The sequence below is a fragment of the Macrotis lagotis genome, chromosome 7, assembly GCF_037893015.1.
Source record: "Macrotis lagotis isolate mMagLag1 chromosome 7, bilby.v1.9.chrom.fasta, whole genome shotgun sequence".
NCBI classification, from domain to species: Eukaryota; Metazoa; Chordata; class Mammalia; order Peramelemorphia; family Peramelidae; genus Macrotis; species Macrotis lagotis.
Window position 1 is genome coordinate 48153745 of NC_133664.1, and position 23527 is coordinate 48177271.

The window sequence follows — 23527 nt, forward strand, 5'->3', positions numbered from 1 at the left end:
TATAAATAGAAACAAGAGGTATCACTGTGCAAATTTTCACACCTTCAGCAATATTTACTTTGCTTCAAGGTGTGCAGAATATTTTAATAGGTACTGTCAAGAAAAAGAAGAAACCTCTGCTCTCAAAAAACTCATGATCTGGCTGAAGAATTCATAATGCATATAGGAAAAAATTAATATTTGCAGAACATCATATTAGCAAGTGGAATACAAACAAAAGACCTAACATTTGTTTCTTTTCATTTTTTCTAGGCCACAGAAATATTTAATGTTACCAAAATTATTTACCTATTTAAGCAATAGAATCTTACATTTCCCAGGTCATCTTTGATCATTTGAATGAGTCTTGCATTACTCTATTTAAAAAAAAAGGAAAGGGGCAACTAGGTGCTGTAGTGGATAGAGCACTGGGCCTGGAGTCGGGAAGACCTGAGTTCAAATATGACCTCAGACACTTAATAATTACCTACCTGTGTGACCTTGGGCAAGTCACAACCCCATTACTTTAAATAAAAATTAAAAAAAAAAAGATAAAATGTTTCTAGTCTTTCAAGCCAAGAAAGCTGGAAAGAAAGACTAGATTGAGTTTATCCTGCATGAATCACCAAGCTTCTTCAACATTATCTTGCATGTGAGCTTTTGTATAACAAACTTTTTAAAAATATTTTATTTATTTTGAGTTTTACAATTTTTCCCCCAATCTTACTCCCCCTCCCCACAGAAAGCAATTTGTCAGTCTCTACATTGTTTCCTTGCTGTACATTGATCCAAATTGAGTGTGATGAGAGAGAAATCATCCTTAAAGAAGAAACATAAAATATGAGAGATAACAAGATCAGACAATAAGATATAAGGGTTTTTTTCCTTTTAAATTAAAGGGAATAGTCCTTGAACTTTGTTCAAACTCCACAGTTCTTTATCTGGATACAGTTGGTATTCTCCATCACAGACAGCCCCAAATTGTCCCTGATTGTTGCACTGATGAAATAAGCATGTCCAGCAAGGTTAATCATTGCCCCCATGTTGCTGTATAACAAACTTTTGAAAACAGTTTTTCTGCAAAAATTTTTTAGTAAATGTTTTTATCAGGCAACAACTGAAATTTGATAGAAATTCCTGGTCAATAGGACAACTCTAAAAGTTGACTCATGAAAATATTTGGACAAATAATCAGTGATTCTAATAACTCACAAATAGAAGTAGGAGTGCAAGGCCGGTGCTTACAGATATCGAAACCAGAGATAGAGGACAATTGTACAAACCCTTCTATTTCATTCTGCAGTGGAGAAAACTGATAGAAAATGAAAGAACAAAACAGACTCAGCCAGAGTCACACGGTGATTAAGTGATAAAGCTAGGGTAGCATTTGTTAGTCTTAAATCTAGTCTCACAATCTTCTACTAGTGACAACACCACTACACAATAGCACCCATTTTCCAGGGTGGTTGTGAGTTTCAAACGGGGAAGAGGAAGAATTAATATTTATTTTTAGGTGACTTTTAAAAAGACACATTTCTGCCTCCCTTTCTTATTTCTGATGGTAACGAGTATTTGAGAAGAATGGTAGTATGCAAAGTTAGGTGAAAAGACCTTCCTCTAAAAACGAGTGAGTTTAGTTGCACTTTTCCCAAATTTTAAAAACAAGGTTAATAAAACATTCATTTATCTCCAACTCAGTTATCTAACAATCTGCCCAGCTCAGAGCCAGGAAGCAAACATAACAGTATCACTGAGCAATCAAAACAGCCTCCAGATGCCGAGACCAAGGTCACTATTCACACAAATGAGTCCCTCAGACTGGCACTCAGGGTCAGTCTACTACAATTTTACACATGGTTCTAATAAGCCTTTTCAATTTCCAAATCTATAACAGAAGGAAGAAGTAAAGCCAAATAGATTGACTACAGAAAAAAGTTATCACCTAAAACAATGGAGATTATAGAAAATAGAAAAACTATAAAAAGCAGATAATCAGAACTTAAGGAAAAAATAGTCAAATATTACAATGGAGAAGTCCTCTTTTGTCCCTAGGGCACAAAAGGTTCTCTTTGCTGGGAAATAATGTAACATTGGGCCCTGAGATCATCACAATGTGATATTGATAATGATTATATTGAATTATCAAGGGGTTAAATATTTTACAGTACATTGTTGAAGAAAAAAAGTGAATCATAATAATTTTGGAAAGATTTTCATATAGGAAATAAAAAATTCAAAGGAAGCTTTGTATTGAAAGAGGCATTTTGAAAGTTCTGAATGGTTTGGATTCTATTAGATTTTGTTCTCTAGCTATTAACCAAAACTCCTATTTATTCCCCTCTTTACTCTCCAGCGAATCAGAAAATAGTTCCATTTCCTAAATTTCAAAAATAAATCATAATATTTACAAATAATTTATTCTTGGATTTTTAATATTTAGCTACTTAAAAATAATAGTTACATTTTTTTCATAGATTTCATCAGGAAAGTATTCTTCATCTTGACATTTCAGTTGATGACAGCATCGGCATTAATCTGTTTATTTTCTGGTGAGTATTATTTCTATATATTATATTATAAATCTGTCCAGCATTATTACTAACATCTTTATATGTTGGATTTTTTATTTTTTGGTTTTTGCAAGGCAATGGGGTTAAGTGACTTACCCAAAGTCACACAGCTAGGTAATTATTAAGTGTCTGAGGTAGGATTTGAACTCAGATCTTCCTGACTCCAAGGCCAGTGCTCTATCCACTGCACCACTTAGCTGCTGCTATATGTTGGATTCATTTAAAAATAAATTTATTTATTTATTTTGAATTTTACAAATTTTCCCCTAATCTTGCTTCCCTTCCCCCCACCCTCTACAGAAGGCAGTCTGTCATGTTCGTCTTTAGGTTTTTTCCATGGTATACATTGATCTAAGTTGAATGTGATGAGAGAGAAATCATATCCGTAAGGAGGAAAAATAAAGTAAAAGAGATAGCAGAATTACATAGTAAGATAACATTCCCCCCCCCCCCAAATTAAAGGTCTTTGGTCTTTTTTTCAAATTTCATGATTCTTTCTCTGGATACAGATGGTGTTCTCCATCATAGATACCCCAAAATTGTCCCTGATTGTTGCACTGATGGAATGAGCAAATCCATCAAGGTTGATCATCACCCCCATGTTGCTGTTAGGGTGTACAATGTTCTTCTGGTTTTGATCATCTAACTCAGCATCAGTTCATGCAAATCCTTTCAGGCTTTTCTGAATTCCCATCCCTCCTGGTTTCTAATAGAACAATAGTGTATACCAGTTTGTTAAGCCATTCCTCAATTGATGGACATTCACTCAATTTCCAGTTCTTTGCCACCACAAGCAGGGCTGCTATGAATATTTTTATACAAGTGATGTTTTTATCCTTTTTCATCATCTTTTCAGGATATAGACCCAGTAGTGGTATTGCTGGATCAAAGGGTATGCACATTTTTGTTGCCCTTTGGACATAATTCCAAATTGCTCTCCAGAAAGGTTGGATGAGTTCACAGCTCCACCAACAATGTATCAGGGTCCCAGATTTCCCACATCCCTTCCATATGTTGGATTTTTAAAAATCATTGTTCAGAATCATATCCTTTTTCTACCTATTACCACAGATCATACTTCTGAAATTCTGGAGGAAATGGTAATCTTTCATAGATATTAAGTAATTTCTTTCACTGGGAAACCAACTATTTAAAAATTCAGTAATTCTATTTTAAAAACTTAATGCTTTAACATTATCCTCTCCCCACAATTGTAGTGAATCTGGAATTTCTTTATTTATCAGATTCATCCTATTCATTCTTATTTTTCAGATTGGGTCTTTTTCTGTCAGATTCTGTATCCATTCCATATTCCATAAATATAAATACCTACACAATGTTCATCTCTTAAAACTAGGCTTAATGTTAAGAAAAATTGTATGTACAAAAATCTAAACTTATAATACAGCTAAATCAAGATGGTATCATATCAGAAAACTGACTTTGGAGTTAATAGTCCTGGATTCAAATCCCAGTTCTGTGACCTTGAAGAGAAGTCATGTAATTCTCAGGGCTTCCATTTGTTTCATCCATAAAATGAGAGGATTAAACTAATGATGCCCTTTCCAAATCAAAATCCAATGAACAATGAATAGTCAAAAGGTACATCACAGTCATTAATGCTCATAATGCTGTTTATAGGATTCTTTAAGATAATGGTTGCCTCTAGTATATTTAAAAAGTCATCTGATGAAGTAAAATCGAAGTGTTAGGAAACCCATTTACGTTGTTGTAGTTGTTGTTTTTTTTTGTTTTTTGGTTTTTTTTGCAAGGCAATGGGGCTAAGTGGCTTGCCCAAGTCCACACAACTAGGTAATTATTAAGTGTCTGAGGCCGGATTTGAACTCAAGTACTCCTGACTCCAGGGTCAGTGCTCTATCCACTGCACCACTTAGATGCCCCCCCAACACCATTTACATTGTAAAGTAGTCAGCTGGAAGATCCAGAGTCAAGTGTAGACTGGGAACAGTTCACCCTTGAGTATCAGAATCAATTGATTTTTTTCTTCCCCCTCTAATCCTAGCAAATGATCCAATAACTATATTAAAATAATAAAAAATGTCCTAAAAAGAAATCTACGTCTAAGGAACATCAGTATGTCATTGTTTTGAACGACGGATTGAAACAGAGAGCAGAGACTGGAAACCATCTTATCAGTAGAATAATTAGTAGAATATGAGTACCTTAAGGGCAGGGACTTTTTTGCCAGTGTTTGTATCTCCAGTGCTTAGGACATTGTCTCAGACATGTGTTTAATAATCTTTATTGCCTTCCTTCTGTTCAATAATCAATCATTTGATAAGCACAGATGTAGATCTATATGTGTGCAAACACATGTATGTATAGGGGGAAGTAGGTGAATAACTCACGACTTGTTGGGAAGATAAGGAAAGGCCTCATGTAGAGAAACCCCACAAGAATTTTGAAGTTTGAAGTGAGGAGTGAATTCATTTTAAGTGTGGGAAACATTTTGTGCAGAGGTTCAGAGAGGAGGCGTGAAGGGAAGTAATGTGCAATACATCTGGAAAGGTGGACCGCAGTCAGGTGAAAGGCTTTTGATGCCAGAGGAATACTTTTGTATTTGACTTGAGGTAATAGGACCTGACTGGAGCTTTATCAGGAGGGAGAATGATTCCATCAGATCTGTGCTTTAGGGACATTACTTTGGCAGCAGAGTGAAGGGTGAATTGGGGAGGGAGAGGATGGAGATAGAATCAGGAGGCTGTTGTGGCAGTTCCGGGGGAGAGGTAATGGGTCTGATCTGGGGTGATTGTCCTGTAAGTTTAATTGGAGAACTATTATGGAGTTAAAAATGAACGAGCACTAGCAACTACATGAAGGAAGGTGAAAAATCAAGGGTGACTCCCAGGTTATAAAAGGACAGTTGTGATCACAAAAGAAGTTAGGAAGACCAAAAGATTCATAGTTTTGTGACCAAAGTAGCCCGAGGATCCGTTATGTAAGGGCCATTGCCAATCTACAATTAATGATGCAAAGATAGTTTATTATGCACCAACCAAAAAAGTAATGATCCCAGAGCTTCATTTTCAGTAATCTTATATAGGCTTTGATTATGTAAGCAGATTGAATACAATGGAATTTCAAAGATCTAATAATCATGATTTTTAAACCAAAGAAAAGATAAAAAGGGAAAAATATATATTAGGAAACAAGAAAGTTAGCACCAAACATGTAGTTGATAAGCTTGATTTTCAGACTCTGTCTTTATCTTAAGTAAAAATGATGATAAGACAGTTTGGACATAAATTCTCTTATGTTCTTTGTGTGTTTGTGTGTGTGTGTGTGTGTGTGTGTGTGTGTGTGTGTGTATGTTTGTGGGGGACAGGGAGGTGGTAAATTCAGTCTGGGGAATGATGAATTTGAGTTTTCTCCAGGATGTCCAATTCTAAACATCCAGTCAGAACTGGGGAGAAAAATAAAGGCAAAAATATGGATCTTGGAGTCGTCTGCCTAGAGATGATGATTAAACTCATATGAGTGAATGAAGTCAATGAGAATAAGAAAGAAGAGCTCCCAGGCCTGAACCTTGGGGAGCTCTAACTAGGAAGCTTGGGGTTCATAATGCAGCAGAGAAGATTGAGGAAGGGCATTTGGAGAGGTAGAGAGTCAAGAGAGAGAGAGGGCCCCTACAATCCAGAAAGAAGACAGTATCTAAGAGAAGAATATGGCCAGCAGCATCATATGCTGCAAAGAGGTCAAGCATTAGGGTGGAGAAAATTGGGTCAATAAGGGATCATATTATGAAAAATTGCAATAGCCTAACCAGGGTGTAATACGGACAGTGGAAAGAGAGAGCATGGGAAGACAATGATGACAGAGATGAGGCTCTATGAGACTTGGGCCCTGGATGTGGCTGATTAAAAATTCTTTTGTAAAACACTTTTGAGACTTACTGTTTTCCTCCCATGATGTTGAACTGTCTCTCTGAGATGGTCTGAAATATTGTTTCATTGTTTATTTATATGCTTTAGAATGATAAGGTCTCTTTTAAATACTAATATATATTTTTTGTTTCTCGATAGCATATCTATAAAAATTTGGGTGCTTCTGAATCCCTGGTTCACTTATACTCTCTTGTAAGTATTAGCTACTTTAACACAAACCTTCTTGCCATAAAACATGTATATACATACATGTGCATACACACAAAAAATCTCACCTTTTTGTGATACTTTTACATGAAAATTATTTAATATATTAAATAGCCATCACATTTAACTAGCACAACATGTTGTTGACTATCTTGTAATGTTTTTAGATATTAGTAACGCAGTTTAATGTTGTCTTTTAGCCCAGCTCTTTTTGTCCTAATCATTATGCTAGCTTGCTTTGAAGATGCCCGTCGTAAAGTGCCAGGGAATTTCATTTTGCTCTTCATTTTTGTAAGTAATAATCTTTAAGACTTATGTCATATATCCAACCCCTGGGATAAATCGTATGTTATCAGATTTGTCTTATTTTTAAAATCTATTTTATTTGTTTTATTCAGCCAAGATTTGCCTTCTTCCCCTTCCTCCCCAACTCCCATTCCCCAGGAAAAATAAAACTCATCCCAGATATGTATAGTAAATCAAAATAAATGCCCACCTTGGCCATGTCCAAACAAATATTTGTTTCATTCTTTATTATGAACACTTAACTTTTCTATTAAGAAGTGGGAATAGCATGTTTCCTCATTAGTTCTCTGGAATTTTGGTTGGTTTTTACATTTAGACAGTAGTGTTCCATCACATTCATGTTCTAAAACTTCTTCAGCTACTGCCCAGTTAATGGGCACCCCTCACATTCCCAAACTTTGACACCTCAGAAAGAACTATAAAGATTATTGTTCATCCTTAAGAGCAGGTTTTAGTCAGGACTAATCCTTTCTTTTATCAAATTTCCCCCTCTCCCTTTTCTCCCCTCTTTCCCTATTGAATGAAATGTGTTTGTGTATGTGTGTTTTCTTTCTTGTGACCTGTACAGAAGTGACATAAAAGTGTCACTGCTCCTCCTCATTTTTAGAGATGTCAGACTCATTAAAATCAGATTGTAGATACTCATTGTTTGAGAGAAATTAATTGAACTTATTTATGAACTTAAGACATTCATGTATTTAGTAATAAATTTGCTTATAAAATAGCATTTCTCGTTAGACTTTTGGGACTTTCTAATAGCATCAAGTCGTTGTTGCATCATCCCCAATGCTACAGGCTGAGAAGACTGACTCTCCCCGTGATATGTATTTTGACAAGTCTTTATCACTGAATAAGGTTCAAAAAGCAATGTTTTTGTTGTGATAAAGGCACTTTAATGAATCACTTTATATGGAGGGGTAGAATAGAGGGAATGACCAGAGGTGAACCAGAATTCCTGATTCTAGGCAAGGTTAGGATGCAGGTGTCCTGAGCTGCAACACGGGCCTAGGAAAAGAGTCAGTCTCTGGGAAGTTTGGGGGGGGGGATTGGAAAGTGGGGGGCAGGGAACAGCTGAAGCTCTTGGGGATTCCATATGTTTTTTTAATTCCTTTTGTGGAGGGAAATAAAGGGTGGTAAAATTTGTTCTTTAGTTGATATTGTTAGCTTGTGTTGTTGAATTGGGACCTGGACTCCTTTACCTGCAAGTTTGGTGACTCAAACCTAAAGTATATTCTGATAGCCCCAGGGGGCAACCTGGTATGGTCGGTGAAATGATCCACATCATAGGGTTCCTAAGGGAAACTCTGGGTTCAGGCACAAGCCAAAGAGAATAATTTAGAAGAAACCTCCTACCCCAGCATTGACCCTGGATCATATAAATTCACTGCTTGAGTTTTGGGGTCACAGTTTGCAGAAAGAATGCCATAAATATTACTTAGGTTACTAGGTCACACCATAAAAATCTAATCTGTTAATGTGCTAGAAATATTTTCCATTTGTAGTGGATTATGGCAAAAGAAATCTTGGAATATTTCTAATTAAGCAAAATAGAAAAATAATATTGGATATTGCATTTTGAGGAAAGAACAGGCTTATCAAAAGGAGAATGAAGATTTTCTGAAAGGGTTTTTGGGAATCTTCAAAAATTTCAGAGGCCTATCTCCCTGATTTTCACATTAAAATGTAAACAATTTCTGTTTCTCAATATAGGAGCATCACTCATTTCAGTTCAACCCCACATACGTTTATTCAGCTCCTGCTATTAGCAAGACTATGGTTAGGGTCAAATGCAAGAACATTTGATTGATAAGAGATTTAGATTCTGCTTGTGATATATGTGGGTAAATATATTAGTCCCTACACATGTAAAACCTATAACAGCAAACTTTCTGGTGTTTCAATTTGGAGGCTCCTAGAAACATTGCTCTTGGAGAGGCTATGTCAGGTGTGGACATTTAGGAGGCTCTGAATAACAGCGGAGGTCCAACTATTTTATCTCTCTTCGTGTTGCCTCCTTTCTTCTTGGGGGACCCCTGGGACTCCCTTACTCTTAGAAGGAAGTCCCAAGATTCTGGAAGTCAGAGTCCAGGCCAAGCTTTTCCAGCCAGCTGGGGTATCAGTGTCCTGGAGAACAAGGACCTATCTTTGGCAGCAACCTTGCAGAGTCTGGTAGGACTGATGCTCTAGAAGCACTCAACTAAGTTATGAACCTACTTTGTCCCCAGACACCAAGGGAAAGGAAGAATAGCCCCGGGGCTCCTGGGAAAAATGTTTGTATGTTTGCTGGGGCTGACTCTGAAGTAAATATCCTTTTGTAAAAGCCAACTGGTGTCAAGTATTTACGTGTAAGTGGTGTGTCAGTCACCATCCCCCTTACAAAGAGCATTACACAGCCAGTGGGAGCTTGAGCTGATGGGAGAGAAAAGAGACACCCACAAACTCCTCCAGTCCTAGAGAGTGGGGCCAGGGAACAAGAGTAACATGTGCAAATAAACAAAGATTAGAAGAATTGAGGAGAAGAGAGAGAAGGAACCAAGGGAAGCTTCCTGGAAAAGGTGTATCTGGGAGGCAGAAGCGGGAAGCAGAGATGGAGATGGGAGTTTAGAGTTTGCAGCTGTTAGCCAGCTTGTTGAAGATGAGGATCCTGTATTGGGTAGGTACACTTCTCAAGGGTTTTGCTATATCCATGATAACATTATGGTAAATATTCTGCTGATGCTATTTTAAAAGTTTGGCCCATAGGGTGGGGGGAATATCCTCTGCAGGCTTTCCATTCCACCAGTGTAGGCTCTGGACTCTTACAGCTCTCTCAGCTGTCTGGAGTCACCCTATGGAAGAGCCCCTTCAGGTTATACTAAAGCCCTGAGCAAGGGAATTTGATTTAGCCAGCCCCCTGGCCGAGCTACTTCATCAGTAAGAGTTTTTAATTGTTCCATTAAGGAGCAATCAGAAGAGGAGAAGCAGGAGAAAAAAGGAGGAGATTGTCTATTGCAGTTGTTCTCCAACGTTTTGAGGTCAGGACCTCTTTATCCTCTTAAAAAGCACTGAAGATCTCAGAGCTTTTGGTTTACTTGAACTACATTTATTGAGATTTATTGTATTAGATAGGAAAACATTTTAGTATTCTTATGAAAATAGTTTTGACCTCAAGTTGTCCTTGGGTCATCAGACTACCTTGTGAGAACTGCTAGTCCACAGTGCCAAAAGCTGCAGATCAATTGAGTGGGATGGTCCCCACCAGTGTTACTGGATTCAGCAGATGTTTGTAAACTTGAGAATCCAGAGAATCCTGAATGGCTCAGAAAGAAATGAATGGGTAGTGAGGACTGTGAATCTGGCACAGAAAGGGAGGAGAAACATGAGACTTTTTCAAGTGAAAGTTATATGAATTTTTTTTAATTTATGGGACACCTGAACAGGGATGAAACTGGTCAATTGTGAGGAACTGAAAGGCTGAGACATAAACACATATCCACTAGACAGACTATAGACAGACTGTTTGGCTCATCCCTTAGGAAAGAGAGACTCCAGGGCACCGGGAGGTCTTGTGGTCAGTATGGAGAAAGACCATGGATCTTAGAGGGTGCATAGAGATTTTCCTGAGATCCCTGGGTCAAAGAAGGAGACAGTGGCCCAATGGTTGGTAGACCCATCATCTGGCATCGTGCCCTCTCTAGAATAGGGGCTTGGCAAATGTTTGTTGCCTTGTATTAAAGAGAAAGGAAATTCAAGAGAATATGCTTGCACAGGGGAGAAAGAGATAGCCTTGGACTATGAGTAATAAGACAGGAAAAGGGTGGGGGATGTCCCTGAGAAAAGCAAGGGAAAATGAATCAATAGGTACTTGAATTTGCCACTGGGTGGCACTGATGGCCCAAGGCTGCTTCAATAACTCAGGATCCTGCCAGATGTTAAGTATTTGTTTGGGGCGGGGGGGGGGGGGGGATGGAGAAAGGGAGTATTGAAAAAGGGGGTAGAATGGGACTGGAGAGGAAAAAGGGGGTAGGGGACAAATACTGTTAGCTAGGGCTCCATGGCAGAAGTCCAGGCAAGGGAGTATGCATGTCGGGGATGTTCCAAAGACTGATCCTAGTGTACCTTTACAAATTCAGAAACAGACCCTAACAGAATCCATGAACTTGCTGATGAATGTCAAACATCAGCCAATTCCCAGCTGGCAATGCCAGATAAAACCTCCTTTGTTGAACAAAGAATGACATACTACTGATTCTCAGCTTTGTCAGCTAATCTCTCCTCAGATAAACATGGTGTGTGGCCTTTATAAACTGGAGGTTTCTATCCCAACCCCCACTCGCTCTGACAAGTCATTTCCCCCAGAGCAAGGCTAATTGATGGTCTCACCTTGATTACTGCTAGGTTGGGTCTCCTCCATCATTCCCAGGTGCTGCTCCAGTGGTCAACTGGGCCATGGACTTGCATCCTTGGGCAAAGAGCTTATGCCATCATGTCAGCGTGGGTGGGGAGCAGAGGCTGCTGGTGCTAACCCTCCCTTCCCCTCCAGAGGACAGTAGTCCTTGCCTCCTCATTCAAAGACAGCAACTATTCTTCTGGGAATCTTTTATCTGCACACCCGCTTCTGGTCCAGCAGTCAACCAAAAGTAGATTGGTGAGCATACTCATGCATGATATGATCAGGTGCTTCCAGAAGCAGCCTCTTCACCTGGACATGCTACCCGCTTTGTTGGACAGGGCCCCGATCTAGGTGTAACTGTCAGGATGGTCATTGGTGATCAAGAAAGACTTTCTGGAAAGAGACCATTGAGTTAAAGTGATGGGGGAAAGGCAGAAAAAAGGCGAAATAATGTTGGCTTATTGCCCCCGCCCCCCAAAGTCACATGAGACTGAAAAATGCAGTCAGTTTTAAAGTTTTAAGATTCTGTGCCTCTCCAGTAAAATGCTCTGTGCTTCTCCAGGAAAATGCTTAGGGAGATATACCTCAAAGTTACTGGTTCTTTGCTGTTAATTTACTTTGTACAGAAGGAGTTGAACCTCCAGATTGGCAGAGAGAATGTTCTTTAGGAGGTCACTTTAGAGGACGTTGGAAACTATAGACATGTAGGAGAAGCTGACTTATCAACATATCCCTGATTCTAACTTGCCCTTCCTAGAGACTTTAGAGAGAGATTTCACTTCGGTAAAATTGGAGTCTGTCTTTTGGTTGAGTTGAGACCCTATTTCACTCCTATTTAAAGACCTCATTCCTTCTTATGTATCTTTTGGAATATTCTAATCTATAGAATTTCTGTTTCTGTTTTGTTTCGATAAATGACTCTACTTACTACTTGTTATTTCATTTGTTTATTCAATTTATTCAGTTTTTTTATTTTATTTTCAAGGCAAGGAAAAAAATGAAACCCATTACAAATGTGATAAGTCATGCAAAACAAATTACTATGCTAACCATGTGTCCCCCCCCCAAAAAGGGAAGGAAACCAGCTTTATTTTGGTCTCTGAATCTATCAACTCTCTTATCTGAAAGTGGATAGCATGTTTCATCATAAGACCTTTGAGATTATGGTTGATCATTGTGTTGATCAGTTACTAGGTCTTTCAGAGTTGATTTTATTTACAAAATTGCTGTTATCGTATTTGGATTGTTCTCCTGATTCTGCTTTGCTTCAATCATGCAAGTCTTCCATAAACTTTTCTGAAACCATTCCTTTCACCAATTTCTTATTGCACCTAAACCATAACTTGTTCAGCCATTCCTCAATTGATAGGCACCCTCTCAGTTTCCAGTTCTTTGCTGCCACTAAAAGAACTGCTGTAAATAGTTTTGTAACATATGAGTCATTGTCCTCTTTCTTTTTTAATCATTTTGGGCTATAGATCATAGATCAAAGGGGTTGTTTAACAACAATTTTCCAAAATACTTTCCAGAGGGGAAGGACTGGTTCACAGTTCCACCAACAATGCATTAGTGGATTTGTTTTCCCACAGCCCCTCAAGTATTTGTCATTTTCCCTTTTTGTCTTCTTCCACAGTCCGATTAGTGTGAGATTCCTCAGACTTGTTTTCATTTTCATTTTCTCTAGGGGCAGCTAGGTGTAATAGAGGATTGGTGTAGCCTGGAGTCAGGAATACTATAGTTCAAATATGGCCTCAGATACTAACTCTGGGAAGCTGGGCAAGTCACTTAACTCTTGTTTGTATCACTTTTCTTATCTGTAAAATGGGGATAATAGCACCTACTTTCCAGGGTTATTGTGAGGATCAATAAGATAATCATTACTGTAAAGTCCTTGGCATGGTGCCTTGTATATAGCAAGTGCTATATAAACTATATATATATATATATATATATATATATATATTCAATTAGATCATTTTTATGACTATTGATAACTTGTAATATCTTCCTCTGAAAACTGCCTATTTGTTTCCTTGGAACATTTATCAACTGGGGAGTGGCCTTTTTTTTCTTGTAAATTTGACTTAGTAAAATTGACTCAGTTTGACTCAGTAAATTTGACTTAGAAATCAGAGAAGCTTACTTCAGTGCCCTCCCTCTCTTATCAGTTTACTCTTTTTCTTCTAATTTTAGCTTCATTGGTTTTCTTTGTGCAAAATTTTTTTAATTTAATGTAATGAAAATTTTCCATTTTACCCTCCCATGGACCTTCCTATCTTTTGTTTGATCATGAACTCTTCTCCTACCCATAGTTCTGACAGGTAATTTTTGCTGCACTGATTTGCTTATGGTATCACCCTTTATGTATACTAATTCTTGTTCCTTGTGATTGTCTTTTATATAACTGGCACTTGGTAAATAGAAGCTAAATTGACAAAGCTAAACTAAGGGCTAGTCTACATCAGCAATGTTAGAGGGATCAGAAAAATCCAAATCCAACCCAGTTCTCTTCTTGGTGATAGACAAGGGAAGAAGTAAGTACTTAGGCGCCAACCTTTTCCTACTCCCTTAAGGAGAAAACTGTTCACTCCTTTAAAGAGGAATGGGCTATATTCCAGAAATATCTATCACTTCCCCAAGTCATATGTTTACATTCTTACTTTAGGAAAATTTTAAAAAGAACCAGAACTCTCTCTTAGCCTCATACTCAATGGCGAGCTCCATTCTAACCTGGCTTCTTAGGAGGCTGGTGGACTTGACAACCATTAAAGCCATTCAGTTGGTGCAGGCACTGCCACCATCAAGTTTTTTTTTTTTTTTTGGAAATAATTGGAAATAGAAGAATTTCTGATTTGATGTGGCTCCTGAACATCCCAGGCCAACTTTGTGTCATTACACAACCTCAAAGGGAGCATCTCACTATGTGAAACCTATAAGAAATGCATTCAACGTTCCAGGGAGTCCTTGCTCCATCTGCCAGGATCCTAAACTTCATGTGGACTTAAGAGATTTGAAGCCCTTAGAGCTTTTGGTATGGGTTCACATAGGTGCTGTCTTGACATAGGTACTCTCCCCAGCACACACATTCTCTTTCTCTCTCTCTCTCTCTCTCTCTCTCTCTCTCTCTCTCTCTCACACACACACACACACACACACACACACACACAAACACAGTGTATGGAGGAACATAAAAAGCCTCTCAGTTCAGAGTCATTTCCTTCTTCTATGAAGACAACCCACTCATATGGCCACAGGACAATGATTTCAGCGAATGAAATCTGCCCTGGCTGCAGGTACTTCCCGATACTTATAGGACTTGAGACCAGCCACCTACGAGGAAGGCAACCTACCATTGATATCTGTATCAAGGCCATATCAGGGAGGAGAATGGACCTTTCCTGGAGCTGATCCTCCTGGTCCCATCTATAGCTCTAGCTAGTTGATAGACTCGAGGAAGGAGAGGGAACTAGGAGTGTCCAGTAGAGGTTGAGAGAGTTGGGAAGAGGGAAGGGTCCTGCAGCTGATGAGATGGACACAAGATATTCTGATCTTTCCTCCTTTATCCCTGTTCTCTTTAGAAGTGACAGAGTGGGCAAACTCTGACCTAAGGGAAAAGAGAAAACAGGGAGATGAGAAATAAAGGAAGAGTAGGGCCAAATGGGCTTTTTTGATTGACTTTCCCCTCCTTGCTCCTCAATACTTTTAAAATTAAAGGATGGAATAAAGGGAAAGAAGAGAAAGAGAGGAGCCTTATTTCTGTCGAATCATATCTATTATATATATATATATATATATATATATATATATATATATATATATATATATATATATTAAAGGGAGGGGGGGCAAACCAGGAGAACAAATATATTGCCAGCTAGTATCTGACAAGGTATTTTCTCAACTCCTCTCTGGAGCCAGGCTTGGCCACTGTGAGTGCAGAGTTCAGTTTTTATTTCCTTATATTAACTTTTTGCAGTGTGGTTATCTTTGTGTCTGTCTGTTATTTTCCTGGTTGTGATCTGTCAGATAGAATGAATCATTCCAAATCCCTCTCAGTGTTTAAATGTTCTGAGTGCATGCTAAGAAATGAGTCTCAAAACTCCTGTCAGATTCCCTGGGTGGTTTCCCTGCTCTCATCCTCTGGTGTATTTTGAGCCTCCCTGTTCCCAAGGGACCCCTCTCCAGACTTACACACCTCAGTTGTCATTTATTCCTTATAGACCCTTTTGGAAGGTCTGCTGCTAGGAGCCATATCCGTGTAAGTGGCAGGCTTGGATTTCCTTCTCCCTCTAGTCATGTATTTGTCTTCTTAGTGTGAGCTTCTCCAGATGTATGTGAACTGTGATCATCCTTCTTGGGTTTTAGTTTCTATCATGCTGATGAAGTGGTCTGGACAATAGCAGGAACAGCCTTGGTGATCTGGAGCCTCACTTTGCGCTACAGACAAAAGTAGGTATAATTTGATCATCTTTTTATTATAAGGACCATTCAGAAAAACCCAAGGGCTTAAATGGGAGTTTCCTGAGGACAGGGATAGATTCTTTTGTCTTTGTATTCTTAGATCTTAGCAGGATGCCTGGGAAAGTGTAAGTTTTTAATAAGTGCTTATTGATTGATTTAATATCAAGATGCAAGAATAGCAAGATTGTGTGTTGCCTTAGGAATTTTCTAACTTTTTAAAAAAATACTGTTACTGGTTTTGTTTTTTTTTCTCTTTCCTATGATTGTTTAAAGCAATATTTTGGGGAGATATTCGCCCCCCCTTACTAGAGTGTCAAGAGGTGACATCAGAACCCAGGTCTAAATCTGTTCAAGCCTGGATTGGGCAGGGTCCCAAGACCTTCTCCATCTATTGCACCTGGAAGTCCTAGCAAGAGACTCCCGAGTCTGTGTTAGCCAAATTCTCTGGGAGTCAAGATACTGGTTGGTCTCAGCCAACTCAGCAACTCTTTCAGACTCACTACCCTCCTCTAATGAACCATGAAGATGGCAGCTCTGTCTCCCCACTTCTCTCTAGTAACATGCATTCTGTCTACAAAGGATAGGTACACTTTCTAGATCACTGTCTATAGAAATTAGGGAGGCCACTGTGTAAACACGTTCTTACCTAAATCCTTTCCTAATGGGAATGGGAGAGGCATTAGGGAGGAATTGAAGATTACATTATTATCCAACACACTTCATTAAAAATTAGAAATTAGACCCCAAATTCAAATTAGGATGTTTTCAGATTTGCTGGTTCAAATTATAACACTAAAAATATTACTATATCATATATGTGCTTATATGCAGAAAATTTGTCCATTTACCCAGAGGGGACTAACCCGAGTAGAATCTAATAGTACTAGCTATTGGGAAAGCATTTTTTGCATTACTACTATGAAAAAGGCAGCCATAAGAGGATTATCAGTTGAATTCAGAAAAATAAAATAATGACTATTATAAAGTAGTTATAAAAACTTTGTTTTGATGATTTTTAAATTATTTCTTATTTAGGTATTCTTTGTTTTATTCTGATTGGGTCAGATCTGCATTATTAGTACCAATAATCCTTTTGAATAGTCCTAAATTATTTTTGTCTAGCCACTGTTTAGATCAATATACTTGTCTGCAAATGGTCAGATTTCATGCAACATACTTTAGAGGAAAGAGCAGTTTTTCCATCTTCAAACTGGAGCAACAATCTTTTCACTCCAAGTGTTTTAGGGTTGTTATGAAAATTGAATTAGGGTAAGGGGCGGCTAGGTGGCATAGTGGATAAAGCACTGGCTCTGGAGTCAGGAGTACCTGAGTTCAAATCCGGTCTCAGACACTAATAATTACCTAGCTGTGTGGCCTTGGGCAAGCCACTTAACCCCGTTTGCCTTGCAAAAAAAAAACCTAAAAAAAATTGAATGAGGGAATGTGGAGTTTTTTTTTTGGTGAAAAGATACTTGAAGAACATATACTGTTAGACGTGTGGACAATAACTCTAGGAGGCCACTGGAGTATATTAAATAGAAGGATGACAAGGTAGATCACTTTTAAAACTAAATGGAAGCTAGACTGGAATGGGGAGAGAGACCAACTAGTAGTGTCTCTACATTCAGTGGTTTTTGCATACTCTCTAATTGAGTGTCTTATTTTGGTTTTCCTCAGTTTGATTTTACCCGCTTCTTTGCGATTCCCTGTACTTTCTTTCTCGTGTTACTCTTCTATGGAATGCTCTTTTTCTTTATACACCCTGAAGTAAGTACAATTGGAAACTTTATAGAAAAGAAGTCTTTTTTTTTTTTTAGGTTTTTGCAAGGCAAACGGGATTAAGTGGCTTGCCCAAGGCCACACAGCTAGGTAATTATTAGTGTCTGAGACCGGATTTGAACTCAGGTACTCCTGACTCCAAGGCCGGTGCTTTATCCACTACGCCACCCAGCTGCCCCCGAAAAGAAGTCTTTTAATTGCTATCCCATGCTTAGGAATATACATATATATATATATATGATATTTGAGCCCAAAATGCAATGGGGGGGGGCAGGGAGGCTGGAGAATAGACCAGATTGCAATTGGGAAATAGAAAACTCTTTTCAGTGGCTTCTAGGCTGCTCCCAGAAACACTAATTCATCTTTTAAACAGTGTTGCTCTAATCCCCAAATACCTCAGTCTCCAAGGAATTACAATGAAGGGAGGGTCCAAAGATGAGACCTTTCCTAATTGTCCAGGAATGAAAGGATAAAGTCCAGAAATGTAGAATTTAAAAAAAGGAGGGGACCAAGAGCAAGAGATGGTTGAGAAGGGATGTAGTCTGAGATTTGCTCTGGGGTTCCCAAAGAGAAAAGTGAGCAAGACATAGAGGAAGACTTTCTAGCTCTTTAAGGAGAATCTATGGGAAGACCTGGACCAGAAACTACCCAGGATGTGAAGGGGTCCTAATGTGGACCGATAGAAGGGAAAGGTGAAGGGGCCTCCTACAATATGTTAAGCACCTGGGAAGTGGGTGTGATTACTATTTCCATTTTACAGATGAGAGGAAACTGAGACTGGATTTGAACTGGAAGGAGAGCAGAAACACTGAATCCCCTGATCTTTAAAGTGAAGAAAAAAATGAAAGAAAAAAAATCAAGAAAATTTAGGGCCAAATGTGGTTTCTCCAAAAGTTATTTTAATGTACCTAAAAGAGAGTGAGCCATTGAGGATGATCCCTAGGTTGGGTGTCATTTGGGTGACAACTGTGTACCAGGGAGTACACAGTATTATGAAACACAGTATTATGAAACATAGGAATCAAAGAGGATTTGAAGGAGAAAAACTATGATTTCAGGTTTGTCCACAAGACATCCAGTGTGAGATGTCCAATAGCTGCTGGAGGTATGAGAGAGAAGATAAACATTCACACACTATAAATATAAATATAAATATAAATATAAATATAAATATAAATATACAAATATCTAGATTTGACTAAATTATTTAGTCAACTAATGTCCTGTTCTTTGGTAACTAGTTGAAAGTTAGGTATTATGCAGTAATACTGTGATCCTTCTGAAGCGTTATCAGTAAAATATTATCACCTGGTAAGTATCAGTGTAGAGAAGGGTTTTGGATACTTGGTGCAGGCTTGGCTTATTAGAATGATAGTGTAATGTAAGTTTGGAAGGGCAGAGACTTAGGGGATGGTGAGATAATTTCTATAGAAAGATTAGGCCAAGACACGATCCCTGTGCTCTGTAACTGATCAGAGTTGTGTGACTATCACAGAAAAATTCAGATAAAAAACAGTTATTGGACCCTGGTTTGCAATGCCCTCTCTTCCATGTGAAGTGTGTGTTTGTGTGTGTGTGTGTGTGTGTGCACGCTTAATAAAGTGATGACTTGGATGAGCCAAGAGAGCAGCTTAGCATGGCATTGGGGATCAAGCTTGAAAACTCTCATTGGGTTTTTTAATGTGTTCGAAAGGTTAAAGAGAGACCTTACCAGCTGTACCATTTGATTCATATGTGAGTGATGAGTTTGAATATTGTCAAAGATATGGCTTTTACTTATGTCTCAATGTCCCAAGAAATCTTTCTCTTAAGTTTGATGGCAATATGACTTTAGGGGGATGATGAGATGCCAGATTCATTAGGTAAGTGGAAGACAGATCACTAATATCTTTCAGAGGGGGTTGAAATGTTCTCAGTTCCCCTTACAGTGAAACCTCACCTGAGCATGAAAAAGGGGAGATGATCAGGTTTTACCTGAAGACAGACATGACCTTTTATCCTGCATCTCAATGATGACAACTTGGAAGACTTAAGAGCAGCCCAGCATCAGGGGACCAATGGATCAAATGAAACAATTTGCATTTGTCATCAAAGCTTTAAGTGACAGTTGAGACCCAATATTTCATTCACAATCTGGAATTTCTGGCTTCAAAAAGAACTCTCCCTGAAATTTCTAAAAATTGAAATCTCTGAGAACACAGTTTCAAGTATGAAATGCAACAATTCATTGATTTATATTCTGATCACTGCCAAGTTGGATGTTGTTTGCCCTGGATGGGTGGCAATGCTAACTAACCTTGAGTTAGCTAGCATTCATTGCTGATGAGGAAGAGCTACCATGGGTGCTGTCAAGAAGACCACAAGATGTTGTAAAAAAAAAGTGATACACAACAGCTGAAAGTTGAGGACTTATCCCAGACTGCATGCCATCAGAATCTCACCCAACCTTCCTTGCCTTAGTGTCCATGGATGCTTGGCTAATTGATGAAGAGACACAGTCTAAGAAGCTAAAATCTCCTGAGAACGATGGCCCAAACCTATTAGTGATTCCACATATGGTACTGTGAAGCAATTGGTGCTACCCAAGACATGCTGTTCTATGACCATGAAAGCTCTCCATGATGAGTTTGGATACATGAATCAAGAAAGGACCCAAGAGCAAGTAAGAAATAAATTTTTACAAGTCCTTGCTGGCTTCAGATGTCACCAACAAGCGTTAGGCATGCCCATTGTACCCCCAGTGAAGAAAATAAGTGCTAGTAAATCTTTGGGACCTTCAACATATCACTCAGATTCTTGCTATGACTTTCCAAAAGAGATTGGAAATCATTGCAGATGAATCCCAAAGATTTGCTAGTACTTATATATATATGTGTGTGTGTGTGCATATATCTGTATGCATATATATCTGTGTTTGTGTGTGTGTGTGTGTGTGTGTGTGTGTGTGTGTGTGTACACCAGAAGTCAAAAAGTCTCCTTAGTTGCTTAAGTATCATGAGAGAAATATGTCTTAGTGTATGGCTTTACTACCAGTATCTAACCAAGCTGAGTTAGAAACTTTGAAAGTACAAAGCTGAAAAGGTTGGTAGCTCTGCCAGCATTTGTGTATGTAATTGAGATAGCTTTTTCCATTCCAAAGGGTATCTGAAACTTGACCGTATCTGCTGACCTCTGATGAGTGTATCAGGGACACTGAGATCAGAACAAATCTCAATGGAGTTTTTCTTTGTATATCAACAATTCTACTAATGATGATGCTAATGCAACATGACTATTGTGGTATTGTTTCTCATAACTACACATTTATAATCTATATCAATGAAGGGGGTTGGAGTGGGAGGAAGGGAGAGAATTTGGAACTCCAAGTTTTTTTTTTTTCAGAAGAGTTAAACTATTAAGACATATGGAAACAACAGCTTTTCACTGGAAGACTCCCTCTGTAACTTCTGGTGTATTGTGTTGTGCTTTGCAGATTTATTTATTTATTTATTTTTTGATTTTAGAAAGGTTTTATTTATTTTGAGTTTTATAATTTTCCCCCCAATCTTGCTCCTCTCCTCCCACCCCACCCCCCACAGAAGGCAGTTTGTTAGTCTTTACATTGTTTCCCTGGCATACACTGATCTAAATTGAATGTGATGAGAGAGAAATCATATCATTAAGGAAGAAACATAGAATGAGATATAGCAGAATTAGCAGAATTACATAAGATAACTTTTTTAAAAAAATTAAAGGTAATAGTCTTTTTTTTGTTTTTTTATTAAAGTTATTATTTGAGTTTTACAATTTCCCCCCAATCTTGCTTCCCTCTCCCCACTCCACCCCACAGATAGCACTCCGTCAGTCTTTACTTTGTTTCCATGTTGTACCTTGATCCAAATTGGGTGTGATGAGAGAGAAATCATATCCTTAAAGAGAACAGAATTCTCAGAGGTAACCAGATCAGACAATAAGATATCTGGGTTTTTTTTTTTCCAAATTAAAGGGAAATAGTCCTTGTACTTTGTTCAAACTCCACAGTTCCTTATCTGGATACAGCTGGCACTCTCCTTTGCAGACAGCCCAAAATTGTTCCCAATTGTTGCACTACTGGAATGAGCAAGTCCTTCAAGGTTGAACATCACCCCCATGTTGCTGTTAGGGTGTACAGTGTTTTTCTGGTTCTGCTCATCTCACTCAGCATCAGTTCATGCAAATCCCTCCAGGTTTCCCTGAAATCCCATCCCTCCTGATTTCTAATAGAAAATAGTGTTCCATGACATACATAGACCACAGTTTGCTAAGCCATTCCCCAACTGAAGGACATTTACTGGATTTCCAGTTCTTTGCCACCACAAACAGGGCTGCTATAAATATTTTTGTACAAGTAATGTTTTTACCCCTTTTCCTCATCTCTTCAGGGTATAGACCCAGTAGTGGTATTGCTGGGTCAAAGGATATGCACATTTTTGTTGCCCTTTGGGCGTAGTTCCAAATAGCTCTCCAGAAAGGTTGGATGAGTTCACAGCTCCACCAACAGTGTAATAGTGTCCCAGATTTCCCACAACCCTTCCAACAATGATCATTATCCTTTCTGGTCATACTGGCCAGTCTGAGGGGTGTGAGGTGGTACTTCAGAGATGTTTTAATTTGCATTTCTCTAATAATTAGGAACTCAAAGTTTTAAAAGTAAATGTTGAAATTTGTTTTTGCATGTAACTGGGGGAAATTAAATTTTTAAAAAAAGAATGATGCTAATAGCAATTTCAGATAAAGAAATAAAGCTATCTATAGCCATATAAAAATGCACTAAATCACTATTGAATAGAGAAATGCAAATTAGGAAAACTCTGAGGTACCAGCTCACACTTATCAGATTGGATAATGGGACAAAAAAGGAAAATGATAAATGTTGGCGATGTGGGGAAAATTGGGAACACTAGTATTGCTAGTGGAGTTGTGAACATATCCACCCATCCTGGAGAGCAATTTGAAACTATGTTTAAAAGACTAGAAAACTGTGCATACCCTTTGACCTAGCCATATGATTATTAAGTCTGTATCACAAAGAGATCATAAAATATTTATAGAAACTATTTTTGAGGTGGCAAGGAATTGGAATTTGAGGGGATGCCCATCAATGGGGGAATGGCTAAACAAGTTGTGTTATATTAATGTATTGGAATACCATTGTTCCATAAGGAATGATGAACAGGTAGACTATAGAAAAACCTGAAAAGACGTATGAAATATGCTGAAATGAAACAAGAAGAATTGAACACTATACAATAACAGCAACACTGTGTGATGATAAAGTAAGAACTTAACTTTTCTTAGCAATACAACTATCTAAGACAATTCCAAAAAATTCTTTTTTTTTGGTTTTTGCAAGGCAAATGGGGTTAAGTGGCTTGCCCAAGGCCACACAGCTAGGTCATTATTAAGTGTCTGAGGTCAGATTTGAACCCAGGTACTCCTGACTTCAGGGCCGGTGCTTTATCCACTGTGCCACCTAGCCGCCCTCCCAAAGATTCTTGATGGAAAATGCTACCCACATCTAGAGAAAGATCTCTGGAGTCTAAATGAAAATCAAACCATATAATTTGCACTTGTTCTGATTCTTCTTTACAACATGACTAATACTAATGTGGAAAAATGTTTAATATGATTGCACATGTATAACCTATATTAGATTGCTTGTTGCCTTGAGGTGGGGAGGAAAGGGAAGGAGAAAGATTTGGAACTCAGTCTTACAAAAATGAATGTTGAAATCTATCTTTACATGTAATTGAGAAAAGATAAAATATTATTAAGAAAAAAATGATGCCTACAGTTTTATACTCTGTCTCCTATTTTTTGGCCATGATCTGTGCTTACCTGCTGAGTCTATAGATGTTCTCAGTTTGAATGTCTCTCAGTTGAGAGAAAAGTCGAATGAAGCATACTCCCTATCTATATCTTCATCCAGG

The 23527-nt window shown here is 38.3% G+C and overlaps 1 protein-coding gene across 1 annotated transcript in view; it reads left to right on the forward strand.

The window, feature by feature from the left end:
• The window catches only part of LOC141492497 (protein lifeguard 2-like), a 51795-nt gene that overhangs the window by 11759 nt on the left and 16509 nt on the right, over positions 1 to 23527 (forward strand). Inside the window, 6 exon segments of the mRNA XM_074192819.1 lie at positions 2454 to 2528; positions 6593 to 6602; positions 6605 to 6646; positions 6862 to 6952; positions 15560 to 15597; positions 15705 to 15788. Of these exon segments, the coding sequence (XP_074048920.1) occupies positions 2454 to 2528; positions 6593 to 6602; positions 6605 to 6646; positions 6862 to 6952; positions 15560 to 15597; positions 15705 to 15788 (340 nt within the window).